At 44.8% G+C, this 16,036-nt stretch overlaps 1 protein-coding gene across 2 annotated transcripts in view; it reads left to right on the forward strand.

Annotated features, from left to right (window-relative positions):
- ATP6V1C1 (ATPase H+ transporting V1 subunit C1) overlaps window positions 1-16,036 on the forward strand; it is a 45,736-nt gene that overhangs the window by 15,816 nt on the left and 13,884 nt on the right. For both annotated transcript variants that reach the window (XM_034763424.1, XM_034763422.1), the window contains exons 3-5: window positions 3,432-3,499; window positions 8,476-8,561; window positions 10,272-10,366. In XM_034763424.1, the coding sequence (XP_034619315.1) occupies window positions 3,432-3,499; window positions 8,476-8,561; window positions 10,272-10,366 (249 nt within the window). The remainder of the gene's footprint in view (window positions 1-3,431; window positions 3,500-8,475; window positions 8,562-10,271; window positions 10,367-16,036) is intronic.

A 16,036-nucleotide genomic window follows, 5' to 3' on the forward strand; every position in this document is an offset into this window, starting at 1 on the left:
GATAACGGAGGAGCTGAGGGAGGGGAAAGTAATTGTTGGGAAGGAGCCTGAGGGTGAATCTGGAGGGTTGTTGGATGAGTGGGAGAAGTATGGAACAAGATTGGTATTTTTTGGGGATGGTGGGGTGGATAGGAGGGGAAGGATTGTTAGGGAGTTGGGAAGCCTCCCCCATGCAGACCCTGTCTGACCCCTCACCTCTCCCATTCAGTCAGGGAAATATGGGAACAGGGGTATGTGTTCCTGCAGCCCCCCCCTCCCATTTCAGCCCCTGGCTCAATGCTATCACCCCACTAGCTCCTGAGCCTGTGCCCCAGTCTGTCCGTCTCTTCCCCCCTTCCACCCCCAGCAGCCCTGTGTGCCCCACTCTGTCCATCCCATGCTTCATCACCTGGCCCTGCTGTGAGGAACGCATCTTCTCTGCTAGCTGACTTCCCTCTCTTTTGGTGCCACAGCAGCCCCTGGTGGGAAAAAGGTGTAATAGCAACACCTCTCCAGCAGAATCTGTATTCTGGAAAAAAAAAACCTCTGGAAGGGACACGCCTTCTGCATGTGTGCAATGATGCAGAATTCCCCCAGGAGTAAAAAATAGGAGACAGTGGATAATATTGCAAGGAGAAGGAAATCTGGAAAGCAGTTTCTCTTGAATTGGATTTACTTCTTCCTGTCAGTCGCAGTTGGGAGCCCAGTGCATTAAATAGGAAAAAGCACATCCTGGTCTCAGGAACAATAAGAAATTATAAGTCCAAATCAACTTTTGAAAGAAGAAAAATCTACCGAAGGAGAAAAGGAAGAAGGGAGGAAAAATCTGCCTGTCACTTGAATGATTCCTAAATAGGAACAGGAGTACTTGTGGCACCTTAGAGACTAACACGGCTGCTACTCTGAATCCTAAATAGGAGGCGAGGTCCTTGATCGCTTCCACCTGCTACCTGTCGCTATCGTTGGGAGTGACAGCCAGAGGGCACAATGCTCCAGTTTATTCTCAGCTGGTGGTGCGGTTCTTAGGAGCTGTTTCCAGCTGGTATAATTTAAAGAACCCCTGGAAATGCTCTATTATCCTGGTAATTCAGCCCCAGCATCCTGAGAGTAGAAGGTAGATTAAAACTATCTTCCCTTTCTTTCCCTCCTTCTCTTAGCTTGTGTCAAGCGCAAGCTTAATGCATCTGTGGTTCTGGCACAGAATCTAATAATTGTCTGTCTGCAGTGGTGAGACCAATACTTCCTAGGACAGCTCCCTGTGGTTTTACTATTGTACCCCTCGTTGGGGACCTAAGCAGGTATTTCCTACCTTTTTCCTTTCTCTCTGATCTGGCTGAACTAAGACTTTCCTCATGGAGTCAAGACTGTTTTGTGCTGTGCTTGTGTAGAACACTTGTGACCCAAACCTTCAGCTTCTAATTCCTGTGTACACTATATGGCCAAAAGTGTTCTTCCAGCCTAAACATTGTATGGACAAACAGGCTGTATTCAAGTGCAGAGGGAGCTTTAGGTCAAGGTTTGGATGGCATCAGAATATCACAAGATGTTCTTGAGATTTCTCCCCATTGAGGCCAATATCTCATAAATCATTCGCTTTAGGATTTTTGGCTGTATATGAACCTGTAAGTAAGCCACTACCAGGGATTAGAATGTGGAACATCCTCTTTCCCTTCCTAGCCCTCAAGAAGAGGGTACAGGGATTGTATTCTAAACTGCAACCTGAGGCACATTTTTATGTATATGTGAGTACATAGAACAGAAATCTGTTAGATTTGGAGTCTTCAACAGCTTAGGTTAACGATTGTGTCTACATAAAAATTTGTAATGCACCTTTATTTAATTTTCAGTGTAACACAATTGCTGCATTTAAATGTGGCTTTTAAAGGTTGTAGACTTAATGCTCGTTCTTTTGTAAAACATTTTTTTCTTTATTTGAACAACATGTACCAGGACATGTCAAGAGAGCTCAGAAAAATCTTATTTTACATGTTTACAAAAAATAACCCGACTCCTTCAATTTTTGTCTGTATATTTGAGGAAGCCTAACCATCTGTGAGGTTTCAAGACCTTCCTGTGACTTAAACATCAAATAACTAGCTCCCAAAATATTTGGTATAAGCCACACTTGAAACTTATTATACAATATTTGAATCTAAAATGGTTAAGTTTTAGTCTCCTGAAAATAAATGTGCAGAAGTAGCTGCAAATATCTTATATATAAAAAGGAAAGGAAGATGAGTGCTTTTGGAGGGTGGCAGAAGTAAGAACGAATGCTAAAAAACTACACTTCATTACTGTACTCTGGACACTTATATGAATAACAAGAGCATCCAGAGTTGTTATAATTAATAGCAACAAATCTTGGAAGGGATGTTAAACTTCATGCTTCAGGGCTTAAACCAATCTCTAATTATTAGATAAGAGTGAGACCTAATATGGGTGGCAAATTATCCCACATCTGCCTACTTCAGTGTTCTTATAGCTTCCATTGAAGCATCTGGTACTAGCCACCCTCAGAGATGGGATGCTGGACTAGATGAATATCAGGTCTGGTTCAGACTGGCAACTTCTACATACAGAACTCAAAAAGACTGCAGCAAATCACTTGGGATAAATAACAATTGACTTTTCAATATCCATGGACAGTATCAAGGGATTTTGAATGGGGAGAATGCTACCTGTTGTAGCAAGCTACATTAAGTTAAGGCTAAGACAGTACAGTTTCAGGAAGCAATTAATGTTTAAATGTTGATCTGTGTGACTACTATTAAAGTCTGTGGTAATCCTCAAATTCAGATATCTTGTACTGCTTTGAATCCTTAAGGTGTGGGTTTGTATGGACTGTGTAAAGCAGGGATCGGCAACCTTTGGCACACAGCCCGTTAGGGAAATCCACTGGCAGACTGGGCCGGTTTGTTTACCTGCAGCGTCCGCAGGTTCGGCCAATCGCAGCTCCCCCTGACTGCGGTTCGCCGTTCCAGGCCAATGGGGGCCGCGGGAAGTGGCAGCCAGTACATCCCTCGGCCCATGCCGCTCTCCGCAGCCCCCATTGGCCTAGAACGGCAAACCGCAGTCAGGGGGAGCCACGATCGGCCGAACCTGCGGACACTGCAGGTAAACAAACCGGCNACTGCGGTTTGCCGTTCTAGGCCAATGGGGGCTGCGGAGAGCGGCATGGGCCGAGGGATGTACTGGCTGCCACTTCCCGCGGCCCCCATTGGCCTGGAACGGCGAACCGCAGTCAGGGGGAGCTGCGATTGGCCGAACCTGCGGACGCTGCAGGTAAACAAACCGGCCCAGTCTGCCAGTGGATTTCCCTAACGGGCTGTGTGCCAAAGGTTGCCGATCCCCGGTGTAAAGCTTTTTTTGTTTAGCAGTTAAGTGCTTGGTCTCTAAGACTTGAGTTGAACCTAAAATCCATTAATAAACTTTCATTCTTTTTTCTCTTCTAGGTTGGCACACTGGATATTTTAGTTGGTTTGTCAGATGAGTTGGCTAAGTTGGACGCATTTGTGGAGGGGTAATATAACTATATTTGTATATATTGTATATTGATGTTCAGGCTTCATGTCAACCTTCATAATGTCAAACTCCATAGTCAACCTTTCAGCAGATTGACCTAAACATTGTTTAATAGTACCCATACTTTTTATAAAAACAGAGATCTAAACATGCTTAAGATTACTTTCATTAATAAAAAAAATGGTTCTTTGTGGTAGTGCTGCGTGCTGCCAGATTCAGGAGAAATGTGTTCAGATCTTGGCTTAAGAATCATAGGAAGTGATGGTGAGTATGATGGGTTTTCCTGTGGTGCAACTGGAACTGGAGTACTGCTGAGTCCCCTGGCTTACCAGCCTGGGCTCCGTCTCACACTGTTATGCTATGACAAGCTACAGACCTCTCCAGATACTGTCTCTGTGACATCCAAACAGGGGGACACCCAGCTGAGTTACATAAATGCTTCTCCCAGCCACTCATGAACTAACAATAGAGAGGCTCCAGCCAATTTCCCCAGCTCCTCAGCCTAGGACCCCAGGGATGTACCGTTCTGCCCTTGTCAAAAGCCTGACCAGTGTAAGTTTATTACCCCGTCCACCACTCCCTCAATGTGGAGAGGACCGGCACTAGCTTTTGTACGCTGAGCAGAGGTTCTCCCAGCACTTCAAGCACAACACACTGTTTTAGGTAAACTATGAAACAGGTTTATTAACTATGGGAAGATAGATTTTTAAGCCGTTATAAGTGGTAGGAATAAAGGATAGAGATGGTTACCAAAGAAAATTAAATTAAGCACACAATGTAAGTTCTATAAATTAAACAAGATTTGAATCAAGCAGTGTCTCACCCTGATAGTATAAGCAGGTTACAGATCTTTTGTACACAGGCTGGAATTCTCCTCCAGCCCAGGACCATTTCCCCAGTTCAAAGTATTTGTCCACCAGACATGTTTCCAGATGTTGAGTTGGGGGGGGGGGGGGGGGAGCGTGAGGCCAAGTGATGATATCCCTTCCCCTCCTTTTATAGCTTCTTCCAGCTTGCTGGAAAGATCCTTTGCTATGACGTGGGTCAAGCAGTCTCCATTGTCTACATGCTATCTCTGAGAAGTCTCCATTGTATACGGTTCTTGGGACAGTCCTTGGGAGCGTGGATTCCCTTTAATGGGCCATCAGCATGTCTGGCTTCTCCAATGTTGCACCTGAAAGGCTGGTTGTGGGTGTTCCCAACCTCACAACATATTTCAGTAACTAACACACACAGCAAAACTTCATAACTTCTCATTGGGGAGATGGGGGGGAGGGGGGGTTTGGTGTGGGTGGGGGTCCAGATGTACAGGGGTTGGGTGGACAGGAGGAGCAGCTCCCCATACAGTGACCCCTCCCCCAATGGCTGAGGCGCGATGGGGCCAGGAAGTGGGGGAAAGAGTCACTGTATGGGGAGCTGCTCTCCCATCCATCTGACACCAGTGCCTCTGGACCTCCGCTTCCCTACACTGAGTCTTACCCCCCTGCACCCAGACCCCTCCGCCAAGCCCTTCCTGCAGTGTGTGTGTGGGAGGTTTCTGGGGGTTGATCTGACCCAGCCCTGGCTTCTCCGTGCAGGGGAGGGGGAGTTCTGTCTCCATTGTCCTTGTTTCTCCCCTGCCCCACCCCCCCAAACTAACATCTCTGGGTGGCCAGGGCATCCCCAGATTCCTCCTCCCCCTTCACCCCCCCCCCGGTACGGTGACTTCTCTCCCATGGCTGCTCTGGGTGCCCTAACAGATGTTTCCATGCTGCTGGGGAGGGGTGAGTGAGCACTAGTGGGGGGAGGCATGGGGAATCTGCATGGGGGAGGGGGAGAATGTTTCTGCATGCACACAGTAGTGCAGAATTCCCCCAGGAGTAGTTAATACCTTCTTAGTTAACTCTGAGGTAAAGTATATAGGATTACAAAGAAATTAATCTTGCTGTATGGCCATTGCTTCAACAGGAATGCATCTTCACTTTCTACAGGGTTGTCTGGTATGGAGTTTACTGATTCCAAAAAAGACTCATTCTCTTCAAGGGCAAGAGTTTGATCTTTCTTTAGGTGGGGGAGAAAAGAAAGAGATTAGAGGATCTCTTTCCATTAAATGCTATAATTCTTTGAGTGCTGTCACTGTGGGTGCTCCACTTCAGGTGTTGGTGCGTCCCGGCGCCGTTGATCAGGGATTTACAGTAGCAGTGTCCACACGGGTTGCATGTGCACAGTAGGCGTCTTGCACATGCCGTTGGTGCCGCATGTAGCGCGTGCATGACCTGAGCTCTCCAGTTCCTTCTCAGATGTCCTCGGCTGAAGACGGAGCTCTGGGGCAGTGTTAGCACTCTTAGAATCATATGATTCTGATTCCCTAAAACCGTTAGAAAAATAGTTTAATTAGATAGATAGAAAGTTAGTTAGTTAGTGTTAGTTTATCGGGGGGGAAAAAGTTTTATTTCATTAACTACCTCCCCTCAGGGGACAGTTACCTGTTAAGATGCCTGGTTCTCCAGGCTTCAAAGGCTGCGGCCCTATGTGAAGGTATGCCCGTTTCAGACAGGCATTTGTTGTGTGTATGCTGCCTGGATGAGGGGCATATCCCCCCAAAATGCCCCCACTGCAGTAATTTGAAAGCCAGAGACCAATGCGACAGGGATCTCCAGCTAAAATGATTTTAATGGAGAAATCCCTCCAACCAGAGTTGGACAAGCAGATTGCCTCTATGGGGACTCCTCCAAATGGGGAAAGGAGACATACCCTCTGAAAGACCAAAAAAGAGGGCTCAGACTTCTCCATAGAGAGCACCTCGAAAACAAAAGCGGTCTTCTGCCAGGTCTCTGCCCTGGATGCCGACATATGCTTGGGTGAGCATCTATGTCGCTCAGGGCACCTCTGGCACCACTGAGGTCTGAGCGAAGGAGACTGAGTCAAGGCACAAACAAAGACATGCCTCCTCCATGGCACCAAGTTGACTGGCATGGAACTCGACCCAAGCGTCTCCTCAAGCACCATGCCTCCACCCCTGGCATCGACATTATTCAGCATTATTCTTTCTGTCTGGAAGATGGGTTATTCAGAGTGCCAACAAGTTAAACTGTTGAGAGAATAAGCAGAGATGAGATGAGTTATAGTTATGATGGAAGGCATTAATGAATGCCATCAACCTGCTTGATCTGTGGACAATTGTAGAGGTGCTTAAAGCTGTGACTATGTTAATCAGTATCAGAGGGGTAGCCATGTTAGTCTGAATCTGTAAAAAGCAACAGAGGGTCCTGTGACACCTTTAAGACTAACAGAAGTATTGGGAGCATAAGCTTTCATGGGTAAGAACCTCACTTCTTCAGATGCATCTGTTAGTCTTAAAGGTGCCACAGGACCCTCTGTTGCTTTTTATGTTAATCGGGTGGCAGGAACTCCATGTGCCAGAAGCTGGGAATGGGTAAAAGGATGGATCACTTGATGATGATGATTGATTACCTGTTCTGTTCTTGGGCATCTGGCATTGGCCACTGTTAGAAGACAGGATACTGGGCTAGATGGACCATTGGTCTGACCCTGTATGGCCATTCTTATGTCCCCCCACTTTTCCCCTTTTGGCTTTTTAATTTTTTCCCAGATCAGTAGGATTCTGGCCACTGATGCCTAGAACATTCACTGAAATTTTGGAATTGATTGGATGTGCCATTCAAAAATTTCTGCATGAAAAACAGATGTCCTTGAGTAAGGACTTCAAGCTCAGCCAATCAAATGACCGACTAGTAGTGGTGCTGACATTTTCCTTAGCAAATCTGCAGTCAGTTGCTTGTGGTAGCTTATTTTACAAACTGCTAGGTATAGCCTTACATGAGGAGGTTTGTGTGGGGAAAGTATCTGTAGCCTGGGCAACATAACTGCTTTTTAAAACGAAGAGCTAAATAAGCACAACTCCTTTTCCTTTCAGAGCATTATGTTCAGTGTCCTTGCTAAACCAGTGTGTGTCTTACTAATACAGACCTAGTAAGGCAGTCAGTAGAGATGACCATTGTCTTATCCAAGTCTAAAATTGTCAGTTAAAAGTTGGACATATTCTTAACTGTCTGAGTATTAGAGGGAGGGAAGGCGAAGTGATGAACAATGGGATAACTTTGTTATAAAGCTTTCAAACAGAAAGCAAGTAATCTTTTAGGTTTGTACATGTAAATTATTGAAATACTGTTAAAATAGCATTCTACTTTCCTAGACAGGAAGGATGGCCTTGTGTTTAAGGCACTGGACTATTACTCAGGAGATTTGGGTTCTCTTGCTGGCTCATCCACAGTCTGTCTTTGTGTCTTTGGTAACTCACATAATACTTTGGTCTACACTTAATACTTGGGTCGGCATATATACAGTGCTTAGGTGTATAAAAAGCCACACCCCTTAGCGCCATAGATCTGCTCAGGGAGGTGGAGTTCTGATAGCAATAGAAAAACCCCTTCTGTCACTGTAACCTGCGTCTATGCTACAGAGTTACAGTAGCATAGTAGACATGGCTTTAATCAGTCTGTGTCTCAGTTTCCTTTGTGTTAAATAGGGATAATCATGCTCCCGACCTCACAGGGTATTTTGAGAACTGGGCTGGGATTTTTCAGAAGAGCCTAAGGGAGACAGGCACCCAAATCCCACTGAATATAAATAGGATTTGGGCATCTAATACCCTGGAACTCTGGAAGATAGTCACACCACAATGACAAGCATCTAGGAAAGCCTAAAAAACAAAACCGATATGTCTGCAGCTGTTGGGGAGATGGCTTCCCGCAAATGCAAAAATTCTGTAAGGTGAGGCTTCCAGGAACGCAACTTAAAAATTAAGTTTGATGTAATTGATCTGAAACTGTTTGGAAAACAGTATTAAAAAAAGATTGGGCCAAATTGTCTTTGACTCAATGGAACTAATGTAACAGATTCTCTTATAAGATGACAGTGGTTTCTTCATCCTCAAAGCAGTTCATGTTTTGTTGCTCTATCTTGGTTCTCCAGAGTGGTCAAGAAGGTGGCCCAATATATGGCTGATGTTCTGGAAGACAGTAAAGATAAAGTTCAGGAAAATCTATTGGCTAATGGAGGTAAAGCGTTAACTTTATTTTCTCCAGTGTTTCAGGATTTTTTGCTTTTTTTTCCTACCGACTTAACAGATCATATAAAGAATCAGACTGAGAACTTAGTTTAAACATGAAAATGCTTTTATCTGTCTCTTGCTTAAGTCACTTATATTGATCTTGCATAAATCACTTATATTGGAGGGGATGATACCTCCAATTGTGGGTAGAAAATATAGGTACAGATCTGTATGGTAAATGTCCACGTCCAAGAAAAGCCTTGGGTTCCTTTTGGGCACTGTGGTTTTATACCTCCAACAGTTTAAAGTCCAATTTTTTTCTTTACTTTTATACTTTTTTTTTTTTTTTTTTTTTTTAAGATTTTGTTTGGGATCCAATACTCCATCAATAAATTATGTTCATATAGAAGGGTGTCCAAATTTCACCTACTAAGTTCTTCAAATAAGCTAGCTGAGAATCTCTGCCTACCCCCAAGTTGTCAAGTGACATTTTATCAAGCTAGTTGTCTCTTAGAAACAGAAGACTGGCTATGGTGGAATGCAGCACTGATCCCTCATGTCAGATTACTTGGCGACAGAATGCTGACAAATTCAAACTCAGTTTACTATTGCTTGGTATTGATATAAAAGAGAGAGACAAAAATTCAGTTAAAATAACTGTTGAAGTAGTGTTCAACAAAAAAAGAAATCTAATACATACATATCTATATATAAACTGCGCCCAGCACCTATGCATGAAGCTGCTGTTCTGTCTGAGAGCCAAATTAACTTTGAAATTCAAAAACAGCTTTGTGCAAATCAAGACTTGAATGCCATAGGTCGGGGTGGCCAAACGTACTGACCTTCCAAGCCGCATACAATAATCTTCAGAGGTTTGAGAGCTGGGCGTGCCTGCCGGGGCTCAGGGCTTCAGCCCTGCTCCTTCTGGAGCCCCAGCAGGTACCTTCCCAGCAGGGCAGAAGCCCCTAGTCCCACCACCTTGCCACTGGGCGGAAGCCCCAAACCCCCCACCCCAGTCTGGCAGACGGAGAATGGGGGAGGGGTGTGAGGGGCTCAGTGAGCCACACTAACTGTAAAAGAGCTGCATGTGGGTCGTGAGCTGCAGATGGGCCACCCCTGCTATAGGTGGTACGCAGACATAGTATTTTTGTCTTCATCACTTTGTTGCTTCTCAAGAGACATGACTGGCATGTTCTCCAGGTTAACATTTCTTCAATTTTAAGGGTCTACAGAAGTCAGTATCTGAAGGCAAGAATCCTAACTAATGCACCTATAACTTTTTAGCTTCAGAAATTCTAATACCATAAGTCTAAGGGTTAATGTCTACACTGCCCACGTTACAGCGTGGCCATGGCAGCGCTGTGACGTGGGCAATGTAGTCATGCTTTATCGCTGGGGGAGAGCTCTCCTGGTGATTTAAAAAAAACAAAACCTCACCCCAAATGAGCTTTATTGCCAGGAGCATGCTGGCACTTTTCAGCACTAAATTTTTTGTCGCTCAGAGGTGTTTTTTCACACCCCTGAACAACTAAAGTTTTAGCGCTGAAAGTGGCAGTGTAGACACAGCCTTAGTAACAGGGCCAATATATTTGAAAGTCTACAGTCTTTCTCAGTACCTTCCATGGCATCATAAACAATACTTTAGCAAACAATTAAAGTATTAAAATCTATTATCTTTATTACCAAACTTAACACATTCATTCCTTCACATTTTTAGTTGACTTGGTTACCTATATAACAAGGTTCCAGTGGGATATGGCCAAGTATCCAATCAAACAGTCCCTGAAGAATATTTCAGAAATAATTGCAAAGGTAAGATGACATGTAATTCAAACTACATATATACTGTGTTGCTTTCATCCTTGATACAAGAACTTAGTTTGACAATGATTCTCAATTGTTTCCACTCTGGACTACCTATGAAACGAGAGATTTTTCTCAAGGGTCACCTCACCTCCACCTATCACCAGTTCTGTGACAACTGTAGTATTTGGGTACAGCAAAACATACACTATTAATACCATATGTAAACAAAATTTGCTTCTATGCTATGGGTTTGGCAGGTTGGTTATGTCTCATTTGGTATCTGTGCTCTTCTTCTTCCTAAACCAAAATCTGTTCTCTCACCATGTATAATCTCATGGATTTCAGTGGTATTACACAGGTCAGAGCAGATATGACCCCTCTAGTTGTTGCTTCTTGTGTTAAAGCAACAAGAGATTTCAGTATCTTCTTCCACTGCGTAATAGCTGCAGGGTACTTTACAGTTTGTTTCTGTTCTCCTGTGTGGTGTCTGAACTGGCTAATGGTGGAATTTGCACAAAAGAAAATCCAGAAAACCATGAAGCAGCTGCACAAGGGCACATAAAAATACCTTCTTTAGTTCAGTTGGTCAAAACTCTCTGGAAACCCATAAAAGAATCATGAAGTAGGTTGCAGGTAAAAGGACGGATCAGTGCCAGAAGGTTGACATGTGCTCTGCAATTATGGTGCATGCCCCAGCTATTTACAGATTGCATTCTAAGAACCTCTGATTTGAACTTCTTGCTAAGTTTGTTATACCAGTATACATCATGTAGCTGATCCAGATTGTAACTGACACTTAGTTTGATGCATTATTATGGAAGACTAAGTTCAAGATGTAGTAGTAACTGTCATTTCTTAAATTAGATAAATAGCTTAAGAACACTTCTTTATCAATAATCATGTATGTTCCTAGGTGTGGTAATTAAACTTTCATGTATTTTGTGTCTGCAGTACTTTAGTCCTACTGGAGGAATGAAGGCTGACTTCTGGCTTTGATAAAAAATGCATGACCTTAATATTTCATATGTGCAGTGTGTTTGTGTTAAAATGTGAAACTATGTAAGGTCATGAGTTCTTTGTCAGCTTGAAGAAAGCAGAAGAAATGAAGAGATTTATTTTTTTGGCAATTGTAGCTGTAAAATGTTCATCCACTCGTAGAATTTAAACTCTCTGGAAAAAGCTTTACAGTAACTTCACTGGTAGATTTGTGAGTGTCTTATTGACCTGATACTTGAGGAAATGAACGCTGTCTGAAATCTGGTTTTGTTTAATAAGTAAGAGAGTATGGAGTACTTGGACAAGTAACAAGATTTTGCCACTATACCTTCTCTCCTCATTGGTCCTGCAATGGAAATTAGCTATAGAAACAATCATAGTTATAGTAATTTATCTGTCCCGAGGGGGAGGATGGAAATCACTTAGAGAACTACACAAACATAAGTGTAATTTAATTGCATTTCAGATAGCGCAGACCTAAGCAAGGTAGTGTACTCTGTGATTTCTCTCCCCCACCCTCCCAGCCTTGGAAGTTGCTAAAGCTCTTGTCTACTTGCCAAAAAACTCTGTACTAGAACCTTACTTTTGATTATTTTTATTTTTTAAAGCCACCTGTTTCTAGCCGTTGAGAGTTGTGGAGAACCTGAAATGAACAATGTAAACTGATAGCAGCATCTGTTTGAGTCTGTAGAGAATCTGAAACAATAGCCCTGAGGGGTGACCAGCCACATTGATCTCAATCCAGGCTCCATGCACTTTGCAATTCTGCAACTGCATACCCGGGAATTGTCAAGATGGCATGAAATCTTGCCATTTTGCTGCACCTAGGGCCAGACCTCTTTTTTCTGTCTGTTGCCTTACCCTTCCAGGACCTGCCTACAGCTGCCTCTTGCTGCATATGAATTGCCATACTAGATCACAACATGGTACATCTAGCCCAGAAGTGGGCAAACTACGGCTCGCGGGACCATCTCCTCCCTGGTCCCTGAGCTCCCAGCCGGGGAGGCTAGCCCCTGGCCCCTCCCCTGCTGTCCCCCCACCCCAGCAGCCTCAGCATGCCACGCCGCCAGCGCTCTGGCCCACCGCTCCTACCGGGCAGTGCGGCGGCGTGGCTGGCTCCAGCATGGTAAGGGGGCGGGGAGCGGGGGATTCCAGGGGGCAGTTAGGGGACAGGGAGCAGGGGTGTGGATAGGGGGCGTGGGAATCAGGGGACTGGGAGCAGGGGGGTTGGCTAGGGGGTGGGGCAGGGGGTCCTGGAAGGGTGTGGTCAGGGAACAAGGAGCGGGGGGCGGGGTTGGATGGGTCAGGGGTTCTGAGGGGGGCAATCAGGGGGCAGGGGCCAGACTGTTTGGGGAGGCACAGACTTCTCTACCCGGCCCTCCATACAATTTTGCAACCCCAATGTGGCCTTTGGGCCAAAAAGTTTGCCCACCCCTGATCTAGCCAGTCTCCTGTCTGAGAATGGCCAGCGCCAGATGCATGAAACCTCACTGTAGGCAGTTGTGGTGTCATCTGCACCACATGAAATTCTCTTGCTGATTCCTAATAGTTAAAGATTAGCTTAAACTCTGAGGCATGAGGCTTTTATATCACTTCCAAAATACCTTTTGCATTAAATATAACTCTGGTTGTTCTCATTTACCATATTAATGTCCTAAAAAACTCTGAAGCTTTCCCCACAAGAGGGAATTAATTTGATCACAGTGCATGTTTCCTTCACTGTCCCATGGAGTCATGGAGCAGGGACTTGAGAAAGAGTCCAAGTCCAGCCCACAGCCAGGGAGCAAAGGAAACAAGTGTAGGCTGGTAAACTAGGCACCCTGAAGACCAGCTCAGCAGCTGAGGCCTGGGGAGCCAGTGAGATAAGCAACTGAAGCTGGCTACAAGCTCTCACGTTCTCTGGCATGTAGGGAGAAAAAGGGTCTGAGCTGAGTCCCCCAGATATAATCCTGGGAGCTGGGACTGGGTCCGGCGCACCTGTTGCCAGTAACTAAAAAACCTAACCTTGGAAGCTGTCCAGGTAAAAAAATAATCTACAAAGTTTATATCAGTGAGTACAACTCTGAGGCATACCTCTATATTTTTTTTTTTTAATGGGGAGAGAGGAATGGGAATGAAGGATATCTTATGGCAGAAGAATCATTAATTTTGCTGTGGGATTCAGTTCTGTTATCTCAGGGTAGATTAGGAGTCAGGGGAGGGGCCTGGATATAATACAGACCCTGGACTTCAGAAAAGCAGACTTTGACTCCCTCAGGGAACAGATGGGCAGGATCCCCTGGAAGAATAACATGAAGGGCAAAGGGGTCCAGGAGAGCTGGCTGTATTTTAAAGAATCCTTATTACGGTTGCAGGAAGAAACCATCCCGATGTGTAGAAAGAATAGTAAATATAGCAGGCGACCAGCTTGGCTTAACAGTGAAATCCTTGTTGACCTTAAACACAAAAAAGAAGCTTACAAGAAGTAGAAGATTGGACAAATGACCAGGGAAGAGTATAAACATATTGCTCAGGCATGCAAGAGTGAAATCAGCTAATGTACTCAATGCTTTTTTTGCCTCTGTCTTCACAAACAAGGTCAGCTCCCAGACTGCTGGACTGAGCAGCACAGTATGGGGAGGAGGTGACCAGCCCTCCATGGAGAAAGAAGTGATTCGGAACTATTTAGAAAAACTGGATGAGCACAAATCCATGGGGCCGGATGCGCTGCATCCAAGGGTGCTAAAGGAGTTGGCAAATGTGATTGCGGAGCCATTGGCCATCATCTTTGAAAACTCATGGCGATTGGGGGAGGTCCCAGATGACTGGAAAAAGGCTAATTTAGTTCCCATCTTTAAAAAAGGGAAGGAGGAGGATCCGGGGAACTACAGGCCAGTCAGCCTCACCTCAGTCCCTGGAAAAATCATGGAGCAGGTCCTCAAGGAATCAATTATGAAACATTTAGAGGAGAGGAAAGTGATCAGGAATAGTCAGCATGGATTCACCAAGGGGAAGTCATGCCTGACTAATCTAATTGCCTTCTACGATGAGATAACTGGCTCTGTGGATGAGGGGAAAGCAGTGGATGTGTTATTCCTTGACTTTAGCAAAGCTTTTGATACGGTCTCCCACAGTATTCTTGCCGCCAAGCTAACGAAGTATGGGCTGGATGAATGGACTGTAAGGTGGATAGAAAGCTGGCTAGATCATCGGGCTCAACGGGTAGTGATCAATGGCTCCATGTCTAGTTGGCAGCCGGTTTCAAGCGGAGTTCCCCAAGGGTCGGTCCTGGGGCCGGTTTTGTTTAATATCTTTATTAATCATCTGGAGGATGGTGTGGACTGCACTCTCAGCAAGTTTGCAGATGACACTAAACTGGGAGGCATGGTAGATATACTGGAGGGTAGGGATCGGACACAGAGGGACCTAGACAAATTAGAGGATTGGACCAAAAAAAAACCTGATGAGGTTCAACAAGGACAAGTGCAGAGTCCTGCACTTAGGACGGAAGAATCCTATGCACTGCTACAGACTAGGGACCGAATGGCTAGGTAGCAGTTCTGCAGAAAAAGACCTAGGGGTCACAGTGGACGAGAAGCTGGATATGAGTCAACAGTGTGCTCTTGTTGCCAAGAAGGCTAATGGTATTTTGGGCTATATAAGTAGGGGCATTGCCAGCAGATCGAGGAACGTGATCATTCCCCTTTATTCGACATTGGTGAGGCCTCATCTGGAGTATTGTGTCCAGTTTTGGGCCCCACACGACAAGAAGGATGTGGAAAAATTGGAGAGAGTCCAATGGAGGGCAAAAAAAATGATTAAAGGTCTGGAGCACATGACTTATGAGGAGAGGCTGAGGGAACTGGGATTGTTTAGTCTCCAGAAGAGAAGAATGATGGAGGGGGCGGGGGGGGCGGGGTTGATAGCGGCTTTCAACTATCTGAAGGGGGTTTCCAAAGAGGATGGAGCTCGGCTGTTCTCAGTGGTGGCAGATGACAGAACAAGGAGCAATGGTCTCAAGTTGCAGCGGGGGAGGTCTAGGTTGGATATTAGGAAACACTATTTCACTAGGAGGGTGGTGAAGCACTGGAATGCGTTACCTAGGGAGGTGGTGGAATCTCCTTCCTTGGAGGTTTTTAAGGCCCAGCTTGACAAAGCCCTGGCTGGGATGTATTAGCTCTGCCAAGTGAAGTGTTTTTGGAATGTTTTTAGCAGGTCTATGTTTAACGGCCACGTTGCTCAAAGGTCACTAGTAACTGCAGATACCATTTCTCATGAGCTGTTAAAAAGCAAACCAACTTCCCACCTCTACTTTTTCAGATTTTTATGGCTTATGTAATGCTGTCTTCTTAAAATCAAGTTGGTAACCATACCATATTAAATGAAAGGCTTCTGGGGTTTCAGTTTTCAGTCTCAGACCTTAAGAGAAAGTTGTTGGATTAAGACCACAAGCAGATTTTTTTTATGCTATGTACTGTTTCAACCACCATGCAAATAAAGACATAGCACTTAAGAGTTATTCCATTGTGTTTTTAAAATGTATATAGAATCGGTGATTTTTTTTTTATTTGTTCTCTTGGCTGCTGGTAGGATGTTCCAGTGCCTTGGATCAGAACAGAAAAACCCTCCGGCAACAACATAGGCCCAAATAAAGGCACTACCTATTAATGAGGCATTCATATATTATTGTGTAATGTATAA

The sequence above is a fragment of the Trachemys scripta genome, chromosome 2, assembly GCF_013100865.1.
Source record: "Trachemys scripta elegans isolate TJP31775 chromosome 2, CAS_Tse_1.0, whole genome shotgun sequence".
NCBI lineage: Eukaryota > Metazoa > Chordata > Testudines > Emydidae > Trachemys > Trachemys scripta.